At 35.2% G+C, this 23212-nt stretch overlaps 1 protein-coding gene and 1 long non-coding RNA gene across 2 annotated transcripts in view; one reads left to right on the top strand and one right to left on the bottom strand.

Annotated features, from left to right (window-relative positions):
* The window catches only part of LOC130683592 (uncharacterized), a 347925-nt gene that overhangs the window by 240518 nt on the left and 84195 nt on the right, over positions 1 to 23212 (top strand). The gene's annotated exons all lie outside the window — the stretch shown is intronic.
* Positions 1 to 23212, bottom strand: part of CYYR1 (cysteine and tyrosine rich 1) — a 102791-nt gene that overhangs the window by 7817 nt on the left and 71762 nt on the right. The window contains exon 3 of the mRNA XM_036875246.2: positions 3342 to 3499. Within this exon, the coding sequence (XP_036731141.1) occupies positions 3342 to 3499 (158 nt within the window). The remainder of the gene's footprint in view (positions 1 to 3341; positions 3500 to 23212) is intronic.

Here is a 23212-nt window from a genome sequence, read left to right as displayed (position 1 = left end):
AATCTCAATTTTCTTGATAGTATTGAAATCCGTTGTTTCCTTTTTGTTGACATTTGATTTTTCTGTCTTTGCCAAGTTTTCTGTTTCAATCTTTTTTGTGTAATTTTCTTTCAGGTGTGTATCATCCAAAACTATTTTTTAAAAAAAGATTAACATGATCACTTTCTTTCATTTACATCGAAGTTTTGGGCAGGAGTAGAAATGTAAGGTAAGGAATAATTGTTATTTTCACAATGATGGTTTTAAGAATAATTATAATTAAACAGAACTGTTCATTCTACCCAACATGGCAGGAATAAAAAACTATTTTGGAAGGTCACTGTCCAACAAAGGGTCAGGTGTGTGATTATCTTCTCTTGGTAATCTCCTCCCCAGTGCAAAGTAATGATGTCCACTGTTGGGTTCCCCACTGAGTGCTTTCACCAAGGGAAGATAAACTTCACTAAATTATTTTCTATTCTTTTAAGTACCCTCCAGGCTGTAGGACTATACAGTAACTTGGGTTGTTATCTTAGTAATCACAGGATTAGTTCAGTAATGTGGGTAAAAACACCATTTCCAGAGATGAAAGACATTGAAAACATTTGGTGCTGCTATTTTGTGTTGTTTCCTGATCCTTTAAGTAAAAGCTTAATTAGTGACTTAGTGACTTTGAGAAGGAAATGAGAAGTAATCAAGAACATTATGTTTTTGTAGACCTACTCTTTTTGCAGCAAAAATGCTTCCACCATAAGGTTTATTATGTTTCTTGCATTATTCAGTTCCCAGAACAGTGCATTTACTGAAAATGCATCATGCCATTGTGATTTGACAGTATAAGTAAGGCTACTATTTTAAAAAACATGTTTCCATGCATGAAATGGAAACTTTAAACCCAAGAAAACAAAGACCTCACATTAAAATATTTTCTGTCTTCTAATTTTACAAAAAATTTTTTTAAATGTTTTAAGTTTAATTTTAACTAAACTTGTTTTCATCAAGCAGTAGTGTATCTGGAATTTTATCTAGAGTGTTTTTCCTTGCCTTCTCTCCAATGTCTCTGTATGACTCTCTTCTCTTCTTATTTTGGATTATGGGTTGACCAGGTAAAAATGGAGAGATGTGAGAAATAAAAAATCATTCCCCCTACTTTTTTCCTTCTACTCTAGTCCTAACATTGTTATGCTAATAACCACAGCCATATTCTTAGTTAAGTTAGGAAGATTCAAAATTGTGAGTGTCTTTTGTAGTAAGTAAAAACTACATATTCTGTGTGGAATTTAAGGTAAATTCTCTAGGTAGGAGAGAAATTTCCTAGAGAGTTCCTCTAGGAGAAAGAGTTCCTCTAGGTAGGAACTAAATCAGATCTTATCATGAGTTGTGCTCTTTATTCATTCAGCCATATCTCCTGGGTGCCCATTGTGTGTATGTCCCAGGTGCAAAAGTTTGGAATTGAAAAATAGACTATGATTGGTGCCTCATGGAGCTGATGTTCTAGAAGGAGGGGATGGATAATAAAAAATATACATAATGGTTAGGTGAGCGATATGGTATCTTAGAAGAGTAAAAGCACTCTGGAAAAAAAATAGGGTGTAGTCAGGAGGATTAGGGTTCTGTGGGAGGGATACAGTATAATCTCAAATAGAGTGGTCAGGGCAGGCTTCATTCAGGAGGTGACCTTTGGTCAAATACGTGAATTAATGAGGGAGTTGGTATTCTAGGAGAGGCCGTAAGAGGGGAGTGTGCCCCGTGTGTTCACAGAAACCTTTTACTTTGGGTAAAATAAGGAACCACTGGCTTTGACTCTTCTGGGGGAAATGGGAAGCCACTGAAAGATTTTGCGCAGAAATGTGACATGACTTGAAACCTACTTTAACACGTTCAATCTGGCTACTATGTTTAAAATGGACCCTCGGGAGCCAAGGGTGAATGCTGGGAGAGTAGTTAGGTCACCACAGTGGTGCAGGCGAGAGTTGATGGCTCCCACCAGGGAAGGACAGTAGGTACTGTGGGAAGCAGTCAGATACTGCCTGTAGTTTGAAGATGGAGCTAAAAAAGAGTTTTCATGGCAGAGGACATGTAGACTTGAGGGATAGAGAGGAATGAAGCATGTCGCCAAGGTTTTTAACCTGAAACCCTGGCAGGCTGAAGATACCATCAGCTGAGATGGTAAAGGCTGTGAGTGGAGGAGGATTTGAAGAGATAACAGAAGAGCAGCCTTAGACGTATTAAATTTGAGATATCTATCAAACATTTAAGTGGAGATATCCAGTCGGCAGTGGGATCAAATGAATCTGACATTCAGGAAAGAAGTTTGAAATGGAGACATCTAACTGCAAAACATTAGCATATAAATACTACTTACTGTAACCTGAGACCTTACTACACTGTGAGACCTAATTACATAATTAAAGAAATTAGTATAGCTAGAAGATAGAAGGCACAAAACTGAGCCATGAGGCACCAAAGATGAAGATGGAGGAACCAACAGAAGAGGAACAGGAGAAGTGATCATTCTCACATTCATCTGGCATGTGCTCCCTCCAGTTCAGGATGATAGGAAAGGGTTAAGAGAGGAAAGAAGTTATCAGGGAATTGATACACAGGGCAGACTGCATGTAGAAAGTACCCCCTTCCTCTTCTATAGGGATGGAGAGGACATGAATGTGGATAGCACATTATTTACCTAACAATGTGTTAAACTTAGAACTTGACTCTTCTTTGTATGTCAGATTGTACCCAAACAGATTGACTTAGAAAGCACTGCTGAAATAACCTACTGCAAAACACAGTATTTTGTTACAGAGTCTTATGTGTTCTATATTTTTATATGTGGAACTTCTAGCAGATTGTTAACAAACACTTGTCAAATTATTAATATATGACCTTTGCTCTTTGTTGACAATTTTAATATTATGTTAAAACTGTTTTCTTTACATAAAGAAGACACATAAAATCTTTCTTTAATATTTTTCTCTAAACATACCTACCTATTGAAACAGATTCCAGTTTATTCAGACATGTAGCTAATACTTTCTCTATAATTATTTGTCAGGACTCTCTGGCACACAAATACAATGAATGTGAATTGTCTATTTCTCTTAAACTGAGTGATTAGCAGTTGTAGTCAATGAGACAAGCATTGAAAATATGAATTTCTTCAAATATGAGGTAGATTTTATTACTTAAATCAAGTAATGTCCATTGAAAGGTAAACCTTCAATCTACATAAATTTAGAAATACCCTACATACTTGGGAGATTATTCCAGTGAAAGTCTTTAACGTTTCCTCTCTCCAAGGAGCAGAGCGTTAACTAACAAATCTGACTCCTCTTTCAGAAGGAGTAAGCAATTTTGCTTACCAGGATAGGAGGAGATGGCATTGATGTGGGTGGCCCTGATGACACCCACTCGGGTTCCACGGTTGTTTTTCATGCACATGCAGATACATATGGCAATTCCAGCAATGACCCCCATGATGAATACAATTCCAAACACGATGCCAGCAATTGCTGTGCCCCTAAAAAGGAAAAACAGAAGTACATTTATTGAAAAGTGTCATAAAGATTCCTCAGCCTTTCAAGTGACTGACTATGTAACAAATGCTCCTTCACAAATATTCTTAAGGATAAAATTAAAAAGATAATTCCCTAAATTGGTCAAGGAAATAGCCTTGTGTATCTCAATGGGTAAGAAAAAGTTACAAACCTTCAGGGGATCTGCTTCCAGCACAGGAAACCTATCGTTCAGATTCCGGTGTTAAAAATACATGTATTTCTACGAAGCACAATTCTCCAGATATGCTCTCTCAAATAATAATTATAGAACCATTCAGCTGTGTAATTAAACAGCAATGAATTTATCTGTTGTCTGTGAGTATGTGTGTTTAATGAAAACTTGATAAATGCCAAAATATTAAATAAAATTTAAGTTACCTGGATTGAAACTCTCCACAAAGTTAAACTAAAATATTTTGTTCTTAACAAAACAAAGAAAACCAAATGAAACATTTTATTATTATTATTATCCAGAGCACATTTATGATAAACAGTGTTCCCATTAAATTTAGGAACAATGTAAACAAAACCTCTGTTTTATTGATGTTAACTTTTTTCTCCATAATATTAGTCTACATTTATTCCACCATGGGTAAATCTTTATCAAAATGTAATTTTTCAATAGGCAGTATTATTTCTAGCAATGCTTCCTAAGGAAATACAGCACATGTGGGTGCAGATAATGTAACAAAGATATTCATCAAGTGCTATTGCTAATACTCTTGATTGTCTTCTTACAAAAAGTTTCAAGGCAGATAAACTTTTTGAGTCCTTGCATGCCTGAAAATGATTTAATGCTAAACTTTCACTTGATTGATAGTTTGTCTGGGAATGGAATTCTAAGCTGAAAGACATTTCTCAAAAACATGAAGTCATTGTTCATTGCCTTCTAGAATTTGATATATAGAGAAATCTAATATTCTAATTACTTTGTATGCTACTCTTTCTTCTTCTTCTTCTCTTTCTTTCTGGAATTACTTAGCATTTTCCTCTTCTAGTATTCTGAAATTTCACAATGTGCTTGGATTTTTTAAAAAATTTGTTCTGCTAGGTCCTTAGAGTTTTTCGTGTCTGGAGTCTATGCATATTCTTCAGTTCTTGATAATTTTCTTACCACCATTTTTTCTGTTTCTCTTTCTGGAAGCTTATTTTGAAATAAGCCTCTGAACATCCTAGATAACTTCTCTAAGTTTTCTTACCTCTGTTTGTTTTCTTGAACTAATTTCTGGAAAATTTCATTAACTTTATGTTTCAAAGTTTTATTGAACTTTGAATTTCAGCTACTATATTTTTAATTTCCACATTATCTTATCCTCTTTTGCACCCTCTCTTTTTTTACAGTGTCCTGTATTGTTTTCATGTATGTAATTTCTTCTCTTAATCTCTGAAGATACTAATAATAAAGGTTTTGAAAATTTCTCTACTCTGTATTTCCTCTGTCTTCTTTAGGTTCCTTTTTGTTTCTTGTTTATTTTGATGTTTCATATTTGACATTTTCCTTAAATGTCTGTTGATCCCTGAATCTCCTCCTATTTAAAAAAGAGGCACTAAATAGATACTTGGAAGTTCAGTGTGCAAGGCCAGAATTGGACAGGTGAACTCAGTTAGAGGGTCACGTGAGGCCAGTTCCCATAGTTTTTTTCTTTGGGACTGTTCATTCTTCTCCTTAAAAGGCTCCTCTAATTTTATACTTGGTGTGTATGAGCCAGGCTGCCAGTTTCCTCAGTACTGGGGTTTTACCCATAAGGATGTGAACTTTCACAAATTGTTCAGGCTTTCAGATAAGAGACTCAATCTCCCTCTGCTGTGATGGCAGAGACTTTCAGGATATGGCTCAAGTGACATAATTTTTAAGGTTTAGAAGCATGATTTCTGAAGCCAGACTGCATGGGTTCCAACTGTAGCTGGGTAACCCTGGGAAAATTGCTCAATGTCCCAGTTTTTTAATTAATGAAATTAAGTTCGGGTTGGTGCTGACCTGACTCTTCTCACAAATTCCATGTCATGAACTATCTGTTCTCCTGGACTCATTTGCCAGATAAATAAATTTTTATTCTCAGTATTATATGAACATCTATACTATATCTTTCTAGGACAGTTCCAAAATCTCTCAACCCAAAGCCTTAGGGCAGACATGTCTTATAAGTCAGGAATTTTCAGATTTTGGAAAGGGAATATGGTACATATATTGTATATTGTATGATACTCCCAGGGCCACCATCCTGAGCATTAACAAATTTATATTTCTGCAGTAAAGATGGGAATATTAACACTTGTGGATTACATAGAGACTAGGAAAAAGTGCCAGGTTCATTCAGGTCCAGTGTTTCTACAAACTGACATACTTAAAACCTTTCGGTTTCCAGAGGTTTTTGAGGATTTCATAGTTGCAGATAAAGGATTGTGAACCTGTATTTGTACTTTTCAGAAGAGATTTTCTCTCTATGATGTTTCCCCACTTATTTAAGAAAACAGAATACCATTGAGAATTACAACAGACTCCATTAAAATATTCCTACATGTATTTTAACTCTGTTAGTAAATTATGAATGCAGAATGTGAGACATGTTTGGATGTGCTGTCATTAGTAATTAAAGAATGTCAGAGTCTGGCAGTTCAATAAATAATTCTTTTCCAGAAAAAAGATGATCAAAGGAGATAATTTTAATAAAACTAAAAGTAATCTGGAAATCTCCTTTTTATTGTAATTTTTAGGTCTAAATAAGATTAAACTGAAGAGCTTAATGTATGTTCCAGAAATAATCAATGGCCCAATTATTCAGGCATAGAGTTTCCCAAGTACGTGTTACGGGAACTGTTAAGATATCAAATTGGGACATATTTATATTCATTAATTCCTTTTTTAAATAGAGGAAAGTAGAAAAATTAGTCACATTTTGTTTTCTTCTTGGCAGCTCCAGCAAAAGTGCCTGCAGTTGAGGTCAATGATGAAGTTGCAAATAATGTGTTAAATGAGGTTTTTTGATTAAATCTTGATTTTGGTGTCTTTGATCTTTTGCTACCCATTAGCAATTGTAAATTAGTTATTTAAGACATGGTATATAAAACTTATACCATCATTTCCTGTGTTTTAATTAAAAGAAACAATAAACAGTAACCTCTGGCATATAAATAATTTGGTTTAGTCAAGTGTTGGAAGGAGAGAAGTTACTAATCTGAGAAATTTGGCACCATGAAAACCTTGAAAAAGGTTAAGGATGTATTTTTTTAAAGAATGCACTGCAAACTTTGCATATGTCCCCCTTTTTAAAAAATTATTTTGAAATGATGATAGATTCTCAGGAAGTTGTAAAACCAGTATAGAGAGGCTCTATGTATCCTTCATTCAGTTTCCCCCAGTAGTTAAATCTTAGGTAACAACTATCGTACAACAATAAAACCAATAATTTGACATTGGTACAGAGTGTGTGTATGGTTCTGTGCCATTTTAACACATGCTGAGATTCATGTAATCACTGCCACCAGAAGGATACAAAACTGTGCCATCACTACATATATTTCCCTTGTGCTAATCCTTTAAAGTCACATCCACCCCTCATCCCCACCATTAATAACTGCTCCAACCAATCTGTTCCCCATTTCTATAATTTGTCATTTCAAGAGTGTTATACAAATGGAATTGTAGTATGTGACTTTTGAGATGGTCTTTTTTTCCCAGCATAATACCCTTGGAATACATTTTAGTTTTCATGTGTATGAATACATTCCTTTTTATTACTGAGAAATATTCCATGGTGTAGATAGTAATGCAGTTTGTTTAACCATTACCTACTATAATGGAAATTTTGGTTATTTCCAGTTTTGCTTTTACAAATAAAGCTGCTACAAACAATCATGTACAGGATGTTGTGTGGAGTATTCATTTCTCTGGGTTAAATGCCCCAAAGTGGGATTCCTGGGATATTTGATAAAAATATGTTTGATTTTTAAAGACAGTGACAAACTATTTTCCACAGTGGCTGTACTATTTCACATTGCGACCAGCAGTGTATGAGAGACTCAATTTCTCTGCATCCTTGCTAGCACTCAGTACTGACATTATTTTTTATTTTAGCTGTTTTAATAGGTATGTAGTGATATCTCATTGTAATCCTAATTTACATTTCCCTAATGGCTAGTGAGGTTGAACATCTCAGGAGCTTATTTGCCTTTTATATATCTTCTTCAGTAAAATGTCTCTTTATGACTTTTACTCATGTTCTCATTGCATTGTCTGTGTTTTTACTGTTAAATTTTTGAGTATCTTATAAATTCTAGATGAATCTTTTATCAGATCTATAGTTTACAAGTATTTTATCCAAGTCCATAGTTTGTCTTTTCATCTGCTTAACAGTCTTGCAGAGCAAAATTTTTTAATTTTAATGAAGTCCACTTTTTCAATTTTTTTCTCTAATGGATTGTGCTTTTGGTGTCATATCTATACTCTTCACCCAGCCTTAGGATCTAAAGATTTCTCCTATGTTTGCTTCTAAGAGATTTATAGTTTTATGTTTCATATTTAAACCTTTGATCCATTTTGGTTTAATTTTTGTGTAAGGTGTCACCTTAGGTTGAGATTGATTTTTTGCCCATATGCTCCAGGACCATTTATTGAAAACACTCTCCTTCCTCTATTGATGGCTTTTGTACCTTTGTAAAAGAATCAGCTGGCCATGCTTGTTTGGGACTATTTCTGGGTTCTGTATATCTTCCTGTTGTTTTATAAATGTTGTTTATAAATAGAGTGTTTTATAAATGTTGCTTAGATTCAGTTGGTTGATGGTGTTTTTCAGTTCCTCTATATCCTTGTTGATTTTCTGTCTAGTTGTTCTACTAACTGAAGAGAGAGAGATGTTGAAATCTTCAGTTATAATTGAGGATTTATCTATTTCTCCTTCTAGTTCTATCAGTTATGTTCTATCACACGTTTTGCAGCTTCTTTGTTTTCTGTAGGCTCCCCACCTTGATCTTTCCTGGTAGATGTTGGGTTGGGACTGTACTTTTGTTCTGTGCTGTTTAGCTGTAGTCAAATTCTTATTGTCTAAAAGTTTTCTGCTTGCTAGACAGCCTTTTTGTGGGTGCTTTAGCTGGAGAGACCAGGCTTTTGTTGGGGCTCTTACTGTATGCACCCATTGGTGTTTCTGGGTTGTCAGTTACCTCCTAGTCTGGTATAAATGAGTCAAAAAGAAAAAACAGTTTTGTTCTCCAGCTCACAAGATTCCTAGCTGCCCCATCTTCTCTATACCTTTCAGAGTTTTGTTTGTTTTTATATAACATCTAGGTCTTAAAGCTATACTGACAGGGAAAAAGAAGGAAAATTATGTGTACTCTGGTAATGTATTTTTGAAAAATAAAATACTTCAAAAATATTGTTTAAAATTATAGAGTGATTTTTTAAAGCACTATATATAAACACCTTTATAGACGAGATGAAAATTGTGATGAATATATTTAAAGACACAGCTTTTAATATCACTTAGGCATTTAGGGCAAAAACATTATATGTATGATTCCAAATCTTTTCCTATACATTGAAGATACTCACAAAGTCTTTAACAAATACATGACTCAAGCTATCTCAACCATATTTATAAAACCATTATGGAACTATCATCCAAAAATTCTTTCTCTGTGATGAAAGCATTTCTTAATGGCACCTCTTAATTCTTAAATCAAACCTGAAAGGGCATTTTCTTGGCGAAGAAAGAAATATAACTTCTTTTTGATGCTGTTAATTTTTAAAATTCCAACTGTTGATTTTCTGGATTATAAAGCATAATTTGGGTAAATACATATGCAAAGAGAATTTTCTGTTTTCAGGAATTCTGAATTTCAGAAATAATTATCTTCTCATGATATTTAATAATTTTGTGTGAGCTTAGTACTAACAAAACATTCAGCATTCAGTGTTCTTGCTTCCATAAATCAGCTGGTAAAAAATCCAAGGTTGAATGAGCAAATTATTCTTTTTAATTATTCATTGTAATTATTTATAGTGAATGCTTTTTAGTCAAGAGTAGGCAAACTAAGGACATGGGCCAATTGTTGGGCCAAAAGTTGTTTTAGTAAATAAAGCTTTATTGGAAAAAAGCCAAAACCATTTGTTCACATGTTGTTTGACTGCTTTGGTGCTATGTCAGAGTTGAGGATCTGTGAGACCACATGGCCTACAAAGTCTAAAATATTTACTCTCTAGCCCTTTATAGAAAAGTATATACTGTGAATAAGTTAGTGCTGCTCTTCCTTAGATGACTTTTTCTACAAAGTTATCCTACTAATGCTATTGTAACAAAGCAAATGGTAGCATAGACAGGGCATTTTGTACTGAAAATCTAACATTCTGTGGTATTGGAAGCTCTTAATTCCATTATTTAGAAACTCATAAGAGTTGTAAGGTTTGAATACTCTTTTTCATTATACCAATTAATATTACTTACTATAATACATTTCTGATGCTACTTCAAAACAAAAATTACACATGCTTTGTGTATTATAAAAAAATAAACATTGGTCGTTGTCCCAGGTTCCTGGCTGACAGCTCTTAAAACATTTAAAATTCCTGGAGTGATAAAAATGTCTTTTGTTTGCTCATGAGATGACTCGTGGCTGGGGGCCCCCTCAGATCGCTAAGAGGGGGCTGTTGGTCAGAAAGACCGAAGCATGATTAGAGGAACTTTTAGCTCCACTTCCAACATCAGTGGAAAGGGGATGGGGACTGGAGATTTTGTTACTCACCAATGGCCAGTGATTTAATCCATCATGCCCACACAAAGAAACCTCCATAAAAGCCCATAAAAACCATGGTGGGGTCCAGATACCTTATGGGTTGGTAACACACTTGGTGCTGGGAGGGTGGGCACCTAGAGAGGGCATAGAAGCTCTGGAAGCTCCATACCCCATGCCCCCATACTTTGGCCCATGTATCTCTTCCATTTGGCTGTTCCTGAGTTATGTCCTTTATAATAAACTTGTAATAGTAAGCAAAATGTTTTTCTTAGTTCTGTGAGTTGTTCCAGCAGGAGGGGGTTGTGGAAATTCCTGACTTTATAGCCAAGTCGGATGCAAGTGTGGGTAACCTGGGACCCAATACTTGTGGGACTAAGCCCTTCAACCTGTGAAGTCTGACACTAACTCCCAGTAGTTAGTGTCAGAAATGAATTCATTGACATCCAATTGATAAGAGAATTGGTTGGTGCCTGGAGGAAAAACATGCATCCTTTTCTTTTCTCCAAAAATCTTTGTAGATGCTTAAGTATCCGTGTATGTTATTAGCTCCATGAGTGGCTATTGGCCACTTGCTGACAGTGAAAAAATCTTGAACAAAATTATGGATTGAAAATTTTTACCAAAATGAGACTTCATAAGCAACATATCAAATACATTTGTAATGGCTGTAATGATACTATGAATCTGCAGTTTACAATAAGGCTCAGAGATAATATATTTCATTCCATAAATAGCTTTTCATAAGTAAGAGATTCTAATAATCTTTTGTTACAATAATATTTATAGTTTTAGGTTCAGCACTGCTACATAGCAACTTAATAGATATTGTGACATGGTTATACTATTAAATAATACTATTTAATGCTATTAAATAATTTAGTAAATGGTAGATATAAAAAGAATATCATTGTAATATTTTCCTTCTTTCCTGACATAATCAATTTACAAATGCATTCTATAAAACAGCATAATACAAAGGACTTATGAATATTCTGTGCAATAATTTAATAATATCAGTCCTAATAGGAAAATATAAAAGGCCGTAGAGATATTTGAAGCCCATGTAAAATATAAGCAGAAAAAGCATTTTTATCTTTTTATTAAAGAAGGGATTATTAAATAACCCTATTTATTTATGATAATTCATCTGTAATGAATGAAAACAATGAAAAAAATACCAGCCCAACTGTTGGACTGAAAATGCCCATGAGAATAAAGCTTAGAAAAATTCTTCTTCAGACAATTCCATTTGCTCAATTGTTTTTTTAGCCAACAAATTTAGGAATTAAAATATTATAATACAGTATTTTCATGTTCAAAAGTCTTCAGAGCCAATATTTTACTGTAAACTTATCAATTTATAAAATATAGAATTCAGCAATTCTCTGACCTGCTTACTTTAAAAATGATGCATTTTCCTCTCTGTTGCTTTAATAAATCAGTACAGAATGGTTAGAAAAGCAAACTCAATGGTTTTCAATAGTGAGTATTTAGTTCTGTGTAATGGGATAGGACCCCAAAACTATCTATATCTAGCTGTATATACATGTAAATATATATACTCACATAGATAAGGAGTACATATATATATATACACACACACATATACACACTATATACATATATACACTAAAGTAAGATAACTTCAAGTTGTTAAATTATTACTTAATAATGTTATAATTCCTTGTGTAAAATGCATAGAAACACTAATTCATATTACTTTCCCAGTAAGTCTGTATTACTTGCAAAAAAAAAATCCTGTAATATTAAGATATTCCAAAGATGTTTATTTTGCTTTTTTCATGTCATTTCAGTAATCTTTATTAACTTCATTCAATGTCATCTAATCCTCTTTCTTGGGGCTTTATAGATAACCTTTCTGTTATCAGAATATTAAAATTAGAAACTAAAGTTTCTTTAAATGAATAAATTTGCCGATTTACTTACCCAACCCCTGTAGTAGACAATTGTCTACCTCAATATCTGTCTTTTATATTTCCCTTGATAAAACAACTCTTGGTGGTCAACTGGGTATATGACTATCTGAAATAGATACTGTATCTTCCAGATACCCTTAAAGCTAGTCTTCTATGATGTGATAAAGTTCTGGAAAATAAGTTGCAAGTAAAATATTTTGTGACATCTCTCAAGAAACTTCCTTAAAAGATGGCTGGAATGGGCTTTTGTCCATTGTGCATCTTGCCCTCCATCCTGCTTCTGAAATATGTGTGTAATGGTGCACTCTATCTCCATGTTGAACCATGACAGTCCTCCTAGGGGTGGAGGAGCTATGAGTTTCACGGAGTGTGCTTCTTTAATAGCTATATGGAGATCCTATATCAGCTCTGTTTGCCTATCTCTGGAATTTTTTTAAATAGAGAGAAACGAACTATTTTTAAAAATTTCATTAAGATCTCTGTTATTTGAGTTTGAGAGAGACGAAGTGTATGATTGTGGTTGATATGATGTTTGCTCTAATCTTACCTAGTACAATTCCTTTGCCACAATTAGCACTCAGTGTAAACAAAGAGAAATCTTTAATGTGGAAACAGCAGTTTTAAGAAGCATACAGATCCTCTGAGATCCCCATGAAAAGGTTCCAAAAAAGCATACCAGAATCAAGAAAGCATGAGACTGCATCCAACTTCTATTAAATTAGGATCATTCATCTTACATCACATATAGAGATAAATTTCTAAGATTCATTGAGAGACCTTCAAGAAATCTCTACATTGCCTAGTTGTCAAAAGTGATACAAAATGATAATAAAAAATTGTCTTAACTATGTTGTGAATGGTAGGGTGATCTATACAATAACATTTTATCACTGGAGTTCAATGGAAAATGATTTGATCGATGAAGAAAGCAAGATTAATTCAAGCCAAAAAGTACCCTTCAGAATTGGTTGGTTTGCGGTTATCATTGATCAAATTTTATGAACAAAAGCCCAATCCCAAAAATAGATTCATAAAATTAGTTCAGTGAAGATGAAATGTGTATAATAAAATAGTAGTATTAATAATAGCAATTATTTTCATTTCATTCAGGAAAACAGGAATCTGAGTAGACTCCCTATATTACTTGATATATTCTGTATACTGTGTGGATTCCAAATGTCACATCCAATTAGCTATAAATATAGCCTTGAAATAGCACAACATAACATATTGTCAAAGTCTAAATGAAGTAATTCATAGTCATAAAAGTTTATAGAACTTTTAGTGCAATATACATGAACATGTTCCATTTACTTGTTTATTTAACAGCAATATTTGGAACAGTAGTGTTGACCCACAATGAAATCAGTTTAATTTTCTACTCATGCCCTTGAGGTGTTTGATTTATTCCTCAGCCATTATGCCCACAATTCTAAATGGCTGCCACTGGAAGACAGCATTCATTACTTCATTCATGATACATATATTGAGCATCTACCATGTGCTAGGCCTCTCCTGGGTGCTGATATACAAAGTTGAATGATACATGGTGCCTGCCTATGAAGATTTTAGAGTCAATCTCTAGGCATAGAAGAATAAGACAAGAAAACAATGAAGAATTTGATCATACTCAGCAAAAAAGGGCTGTGTTTTATAAAACAAAGTACAAATGTAATAAATTAAAGTAGTAATGATTTCTTAATGCTGCTTCTTAGCTGCACATAACAGTTTTTAGACCCAGAGGATACTGTTTTAAAATAGAATTCAACTCACTTGTTTTGCAGGTGAGAAAACCAAATCTGTGAGAGGTTAAAATTAAGGTCTAGTTTCCTGGTAAAGAACAGAGCTCAGTGGTCCTGATTTCTGCCACAGAGCTGTTCATGTTGCAGTAGACTGCCCTGTGTTCATTCTCTCATCCACTTGGCAAATGTTTATGTAGTCCCTTCACTGTGCCAGATACTCTACTAAGCACTCAAGTAGAAAAAAATGAACAAAGTCTTGTTGGGAAGTAGAGCAGAGAAAAAGAGAAAGGATTCATGGAATGTGTGGGAAATTGAAGCTCTGAGACCTGATGACTGATTGAATTAGGGAGTGAGAGTCAAGAAAATAGAATGTCTTCTGTGTGGGTGATTGCCCTTTGCAGCACAATATACAATCCATAAAAATGTGTTGAAATCAAGACTATATGGGACAAGTAATAATAACTCAGATTTAAATAGATACAGCCATTGCACACAGATTTCCCTGCCTGCTGCCTTCTAGTCCTTAAAATGCCCAATTACTTCTGGATGTAATACTCCCATTTATAATGCTTGAACACAGTTCACCCTTTTGAAGTAACCTTTGCTGAAACATCACACTAAGCTAATTACCTTAACTTGCTTATGATGATTACTTTAGACAGGACTTTGCTCTTTTTCTTTCTATACCTTTTTATCACATTTTGAGTGGGAAAAAAACTGCAAACCAGTTTTTTTAACAGTGATTGTAAGAATTTCTATTGAAAGTCTGTTGAGCTAAAAGTTCTGAGAGTATATAAGAATTAAGAGATTGAAGCTGATTATGAAAATTCAGAACCCTCAAAATATTCCACTTTCCTTTCCATCAACCCCAGCATGGAGAGTTGCAAATAAATATGGAGGCTCATGCAGTTATTGACTTGGAAGAAGAGTGGCTAACTTTCAGGTTTAGGCATTTAAAAAGTTAATAAGGTTCCTATAGAACTTGGGTGGCTGTTGAGGGTTGTAAACCCTTCCATATTAACTACTGAAGCCAGTAACAGACCTTGATGGTGTAAAGGATCCCTGGCAATGAGCCCATATGCCACCTAACACAGTGTTTTCCTTTAAACAGAAAAAAGAGGCTCTACAAACTGCTAGACTATACATTACAAGCTGGCCCACCCACCCAAATAACTGTGGTCCTCTTCCTGGATGTTAGCAAGGCCCCATCCTCTGCTGAGACAAGGTGCAACTGATCCCCTTCTGCTGGAGGGATCTCCTACTCTAGGCCTGCCAATGATTTGCTCTGCATACAACTCTCATGAGCCTGGGGCTGCCCAGACTCAAGCCCTGATTACAGCTTTCTGAAGGCCTTGCTCACAAGCTACCTGTGCCAGCCTAATGTGGTTGATCTGAAATTTCACAATTTGGCTTCCTTGGAGGATCTAGCCTCATGTTTATTTTAGTGCTTCTTCACAATTTATTCATAAGCAGCGCATCCTTATCATGGCATCAGTATCATTCTTTCTCATGGTAGATGGCTACCTCTACCTAGCTCCAAACACTTTCTGAGTTTTATGCCTCACAGTTATCTGTGGAAAAAAAACTGATTTCAACCACATCTCATTCCAGTAGATAGAGTCACAGTGAAGGAATGTGACCTAGCTTGAGACAAATGCCTGTCCCCAGAGCTGCAATATGTCACCAGTGGGGGAATAGAGGTGGTTGATCCAGGAGTAAAGACAAGGGGTTTAGCAAACAGTGGCACAGACATTCACACACACTACCACTTTGTACAATTGACATTAGTAGGATTCCAGGTCCAAGTTTAAGGTGATGGATATGAGCTAGAATGACAAAAACTGGAGGACAGACAGAGATTAATGCCCCCAAATCTCAATTCTGTCTGTCATCACCTAAATATATAGTGATACCACAAAGTCAGAAAGGTAACTTTAGGCAAGTTTGCAGATGTGGAATGATGAGGATTTCTAGTCACCATCTGTTCTAGAAAATCTTATAAAAAAAAAAAAGATTTAATCTCAAGGTTGGAAAGAATCATAATATGCAACACCAAATATTTTTTGGTATCTTTTCTAGGCTAGATATGATGTTAGAGATTCAAGGAAAACCAAGACTGGGGAAGACACAGACACAAATGCATGTAATTGTATACCACGGTATTAAATGCAAATGAAGAAGCACAGACTAGGCTGTGTGACAGCAGAGGACAGCACCTAATCCAGATGTTACTCTGTGTGTGTGTGTGTGAGAGAGAGCAGAGATTGGGTATACGTGAGCAGAGAGAAAGTATGTATGAGCGAAAGAGGATGAGGATATATATGTGTGTTTGGGGGTGCTTTATGAGGGATTCCTGAAGGAGGTAACCCCTTCTGAATCTTAAAAGATTAGTAATTAATCAAAGGAAATTGAGGGCATTAGGACAGAAGCACATTTCAGATCAAAAGAACAACATACAAATGCCAGAGGAATGTAATATATCATGATGTGTTTAAGGGACCATAAAAAGTTAAGAGTTGCTGGAATAGAAAAGAGGGAGGTAAGGCTGGAAAGTAAGGGGTGGGTTCTGGGGGACTGATTACCAGAGTCCTCAGAGACACTTTAAAGAACTTGGCCTTCGTACTGGAGTTTATGGAAAACAAACAAGAGCTATAAGCATTGATCAGTCTACAAGTAGTGTGGAGAGTGGCTTCAGTGGGTGCCAAGCTGTACCCAGGCAGTCCTATTAAAGTCCACTGTCATTACCTGGGCAGAAGACGGTGAAAGCCTGAACCTGACAATGGCAGTGAGGCAGAGGGAAGAAGGCGGGAGAGAGTCAAGGACAGCATACAAGGTGAAGTCAGTGCCTTAAAGTCATCAAGTTCAAACTGGCAAAGCATTACTGTAATTCTATACTATCCACAGTCACCCAAAGCTTTGGACACTCCCAATACTTAAAAGTCGCTGAGTCTGGAGGCAGCTGGTTCCACTACATAATGATGCCCTGTGAGTGTGTGACACTTCAGTATGGCAGAGTTCACCAGTTCTCTTCTCTCTCCTAAGGAAGAGACTTCGCAGAAGGAAAGCTCTGACCCCTCAGAGGAAAGAAGGGAAAGGTCAGGCCCTAGAAGGTGCATAGAGATGGCAGGAGATAAACTTACCCTTGTTACCTACTGGTCTGAATTTAACCAACTATGTTTTGAAAAGATGAATATGTTTATAAAGGCCAATCTACATTTTAATAATGTATTACATAAATTTTTAGCATAATAAACATATGTGGATAGGAAGTTTACTTTATTTGTATAATCCATGAACTCTTAATTGTGAAACTAATACCCTTAAACCTCTGTGAATCATAAATTAAAAATAATAGTTCTTGGAGTTTTTCTTAGATTGCTTCATGCAGTCTGATCTTCCCATCCAGGTCTTTGTGCAGTTTGAATATAATCGGATCAGATGATGTGCAAGGTCCCCTCCAGCAACCTCATCCCACAATTAATTAGCAGAAATTCCACTTTAATAATACAGCTGCTGCAGGTCAAGAAAGGAAAGCAAAGCACAGGTAGAAATCTCAGCCTAATGAGCACTGAAAAAGATTAGAAGAGACTTAAATTTCACTGTGATTATTAATTACAATCCAACAAGTACAAACGTCTATGGATATTGGCTAATTGTAATTTAAGCTATATTTATTCACACAAATATCTCCCCCAACATCTTATCCAATTCTGAGGTAGAAAGAGACTATCTCTTTTCAGTAATTCTTATATCATTTATTGTCAACATAAGCAACACTTTGTAGCCTGCAGAGATACAATAATCATCAAGGTACTATTATTTTATGTAAGTAATTATAACGGCGTGTACTTACTCATCTTATCTAACTAGCTCTTATTTTTACTTTGGGAAGATACAGTTTTGTCTTAAGGATCCTGCAAAAATGGCTATACCATGACACAATAGTTGGTGTGGAAGATATCTTACATGGTGTTTTTTTATAAAGAGAATAAAAATCCAAAAATCAGGTAGATTCTGTGTATTTTAGGGCAGCTATTATAATGTGTTCGAATGTTTCACTGTGTTTTTTGCAATTTCCAACAGACCAGGGAATTACTATTATAGCCATGCAACTTACAGCAAAGGAATTTGGCCCAGTTTGAACCATCAGAGTAGTATCTCTCCATAGTTTTATCACTTTTTTGTGTCTCAGAAGTCAGGTAAACTGCGTCTTGTTCCATCTATTAAGACAGGCAAAAGGGAGGAGGAGGGGCCTGAGAAATAAATTATCCTACTGGGAAGAAGAAAATTAGCCAATATAAACTGTATAGCCTTGCAGAATAAGACAAACTATAGTTAGTCAAGTAATCTATACTGCCTGGGTAGACAGGCAGAATAGCAAATTACAGTATGGGTCATCACTGTAGATTAAAGATTCTTCTGATCAAATTAATGAGACTGGGCAGAGAGAGGCATATTCAATAAGAGTACAAATTTTTAGTTCTGAATATTCATCTAAGGCAGTAATGGCCATGTATTCCTCTTCATTTCCCATTTTCCCCTATGTTTCCCAGCTTTCCCTGCTTCTTGGAGGGGAGGGACTGAGTGATTAAGTCTTCCTGAAAGAATATTAAATGAAGTGATGCATCACTTCTTGTCAAAGTCGGTTAAGATGCAGTGTTTCTTCCTCACCTCCTTTTACTACCTCAACCTGTCTGTGTGACTGGAGGCAAAGGATTCTGGAATGGGGAGACCTCAATGGAAGGAGGCTGAGTCATTGAGTCATGGCTTGAGAGGGCCATACAGATGAGCTGCTGATATGATCAAGAAATAAAATGATGTTCGGCTAAGCCACTGAGATTTCAGGGTTTATCTGTTTCTGCGTAGCCTAACTATCCTAATGCACCGGTGTGATTCAGAACACAGGATGTGGTTTCAGCATATGAACATTTAAATCCAGTTTGTACAACTAACAAGTTCTGTGACTTGAGCTTCAGTTTTGGGAATAAGAGTCTTATTATCAGAATGAGACACTGTAAGGGGTTTCATGCCAGGCTACAAAATGGAAGCCCAGTGGTGGGCTCTGAAATACTACATTCCAAGACAGATGCGATTCCAAGGACTCAGGTGTGTAATCAGGCTCCCAGCGTTATATGGCTGAAAGGCCCTCATAGGGCACCTGATTTGGTATAGATTATGAAGGCTAGTCTCATTTTGTCTCAGAATGAAGGCTGTGATCCTCAACTCTGGCTTCACAGTAGATTTGAATTAAATTGCACACACAAAAAAATGCTGATGCCTGAGCCCGACCCCAAATCAATTAAATCAGAACCTCTGGGGATGAGATCCAGATATTGTTATATTTTTAGAGTTACCCTGGTGGTGCTAATATAAAGCCTGAATTGAGTATCAATGAATTGGAGTAATAAAGAGGTCTAAAGCTGCTTTCTGTCTCATTGGAATTGGTTCAGAAGATGAAGGACAAAGCCCAGGGGAAAGAAATATCTGGTGGACTTAGATAAGTGGAACTGGAAAAGAAAGTGATTTTAGCATCAATTTGTCAACAAAAGAGAGATAGCAAGTGAAGTCAAAACATTTCCACTTACAAAGATTACACGTAACAAATCTTTATGAATATTGCTATTATTTTCTTTTCAGTCTTCACTCTATTTCATATTCTCAGCCTACTAAATGCATTTAGAATAAACAAAGATATCATGTATACAGAATGAATATTCAACATAGAAAAGTTTTTCTAGTTGATAATATACAAAACTAGTAAAACATTAACAAAATGTTATAGAAACACAGAAACTAAACAGTTGCTTGGAATATTTTCTGCTCAGGTATAGCGATGAAAAGATATGTTTGATGATTGAAATAGGCAGATCAGTGCTTCTCAAATGGGGAGAAAATTTAGTCCAGCAGTCTAGAAACTGCCAGATTGATTCACTCATAGGTTATCTAGTGCCCTTTTCTGTTCTCCACATTTAGCAATATAGATCAATTTCCTACCAGATGTGGGTGACTCTTAATGGAATGATATACCTTAATTTCCTTCAGTAATTTATAGCTGTTGCTCAAATATTTCACAACTGTTTTTGGGCTGCTAATGTTCAGTGGGATCACAAACTTGAAAGTACCTACTGGTAATGAAAGGTACTGATTGGACAGTAATATATTAATTACTTGGTTTTGATGAAATAGAAAAGTTATTAGAGAATATTCAATTTAATTATACTTACTAAGTTTCACTGCTGCCAAAACTTTGTATTTTTGTTTCTTTACTTGAAATCAAAGTCAATAGTCTTAAAAAATTTGACTGGTCCTTAAAGTATTCTCACATTTCCTCAGATTTCATTTAAAAAAAAACCCTTTCCCACCAATGTACCCTCATCAGGAAATCCAAATCATAAAAAATTCCAGTGAACAACACCAATAGCTTACTTTATGTGAGCAGTTTGGGATTATGGCAATTAGCGCACCAGTTCATGATTTCAAAGATTGTTTCATCAGTCTTCTATCACTCAAGTCATAGAACATAAAAGAAGCCCTTTAACAAGAACTTGTATTTGATTCTATGAGAAAGACAAGGTCATTTTTTAAATGCAAATAAGTTAGCAAGAGTGCTGTGGAAAAAAGAAAGAAACAAACAAACGGTCATAGAGCCTTTTGCTCTATTCCATTAATCTTGACTTCATTTTTTCCTTCTACTTCTAATGGATATTTTGCATCTGACTTTATCTTCTAAGGGAAGTTTTAGTACCACATGAGGCTAATAAATATAATTTGGTCTTTTATTATTTTAATTTCAAGTTATTAAAATGCCATAGACTCAAGGAAGTGTGGCTCATGTCATATGATCAACCTGAGAAGGAGTCAGACATACTGCCCCTGACAGCAACATAAAGTAACTGCTTTTGGGGGATCAAACAATTAGAGATCAAGGCACCTACATGTTATATTTCAAGATGCCTAAGAAACACACATTTTCTACACCGAAAGACAAGTGAAACATGAGTCTTTCAGGGGACCCATGTATAAATAATGATTTTATATTTACTGAATTAAAAAGTGTGAGTTGAATCTCAAGTTGAGTTCACATCTTCTTTTTGTGTCATATACTTCCATTTGGCTAAATTTGAAATCAGTTTTATGAGATTTACATATTTACATTTGATAAGTTCTCAAAAAAGGGTAAGGAACATATCTCTTCATGTGTTCATCAACTGTGGATGAGTATCTATTCAGGTGTTTGTCTAGGAGCTGTGAATACAACAGTGATCTAGAAGGTGTCTACTTTGACTGATACCAGGGAAGAAAGACAGCTAGACAATAAAATATTAAGGAATATTAAAGAAGTGGTAATTAAAGTGAGATTTGAAAATGAAAATTTATCCCATGCTTATGGATAGGAAGAATTAATATTGTCAAAATGGCCATCCTGCCCCAAACAATTTACAGATTCAGTGCAATCCCTATAAAAATACTAATGGCATTTTGCATTGAACTAGAGAAAATAATCCTAAAATTTATACGGAACTTTGGAAGACCCCAAATAGCCAAAGCAATCTTAAGAAAGAAGAACAAATCTGGGCATATATGCTCCCTGACTTCAAGCTATACTACAAAGCTACAGTGATTAAACAGTATGATACTGGCACAAGAAGCCCCTTAGATGGATGGAACAGAATAGAGAGCCCAGAAATAAACCCATGCATATATGGTCAATTAATATATGACAAAAGAGCCATGCATATACAATGGAGAAAAGACAGTCTCTTCAATAACTGGTATTGGGAAAACTGCACAGCTACATGTAAGAGAATGAAACCAGATCACTATCTGACACCATATGTAAAGGTAAACTCTAAATGGATTGAAGACCTAAATGTAAGATATGAAACCACAAAACTCTTAGATGAAAATATAGGCAAGAATCTAATGAACATCAGCATGAAAAATTGAACATCAGCATGAAAAATTGGATACGTCTCCCTTGGTAAGGGAAACAAAAGCAAAAATAAACAAGTGGGACTACAGCAAACTAAAAAGCTTCTGCACAGCAAAGGAAACCCTCAACCATAAACAAACAAACAAACACCCAGCAACCTATTGTATGGGAGAATATATTTCACATAATATATCTGATAAGGGGCTAATATCCAAATTATATAAAGAACTCATACAACTCAACACCAGAAAAACAAATAATCCAATTAAAAATGAGTAGAGAACCTGAATAGACATTTCTCCAAAGAAGACATACAGATGGCCAACAAGCACATGAAAAGATGCTCCACATCGCTAATCATTTGGGGTGTGCAAATCAAAACCAGAATGAGATATCACCTCACACCAGTCAGAATGGCTACTGTCCAAAAGCTAAGAAATAACAAGTATTGGTGAGGATGTGGAGAAAAGGGAACCCTTCTATACTGTTGGTGGAAATAAAAATTGTTCTAGCCACTGTGGAAAACTGTATGGAGGTTCTTCAAAAAACTAAAAATAAAAATGCCATATGACCCAACAACTCCAGTTCTGGGAATTTACCCAAAGAAATCAAAATCACTAATTTGAAAATAGATGCATACCTATGTTGATTGCAGCATTTATTTACAGTAGCAAAAATATGGAAGCCACCTGCGTGCCCACTGATAGATGAATGGGTAAAGAAGATGTACATGTATGTAATGGAGTATTACTCAGCTGTAAAAAAGGAAGAAACCTTGCCTTTCAACAACATGGATGGACCTAGAGGGTATAATGCTAAGTAAATAAGCCAGACAGAGAAAGAAAAATGCTATATGATTTCACTTATATGGGGACTCTAAAAGACAAAACAAAGAAAAATGAAATTGACACACAAATATAGACAACAGACTATTGGTTACCACAGGGAGGGGAATTGGGGGATGAGGAAATAGGTAAAGGGGATAAAGAGGTCCAAACTGAAAAATTGTATAATAAGTTAATCATAGGAATGGCAATATAACATAGAAAATATAGCCAATAATATTGTAGTACCTTGGTATGGTAATGGAGTAACTACACATATTGTCACTGTGGTATACATCTGAAACCAATATAATATTGGGTATCAATTTTATTCCAATAAAAAACCAAAATAAAATAAACATGATGCTATTCATAGTCAAATGTACTTTTGAAAAATAAACTTAAAAAAATGAAATTCGAAGATGAATTAGTCAAGGAAGAAAAGAGTATTCAGGATGAGAAACAATCTGTGAGAAAGTGAGAGAGAGAGAGGAGGGCATATTTTAAGAGAGGA

The sequence above is a fragment of the Manis pentadactyla genome, chromosome 1 (assembly GCF_030020395.1).
Source record: "Manis pentadactyla isolate mManPen7 chromosome 1, mManPen7.hap1, whole genome shotgun sequence".
Classification (NCBI taxonomy): Eukaryota; Metazoa; Chordata; class Mammalia; order Pholidota; family Manidae; genus Manis; species Manis pentadactyla.
This window is presented reverse-complemented; position numbering and strand designations above follow the sequence as displayed.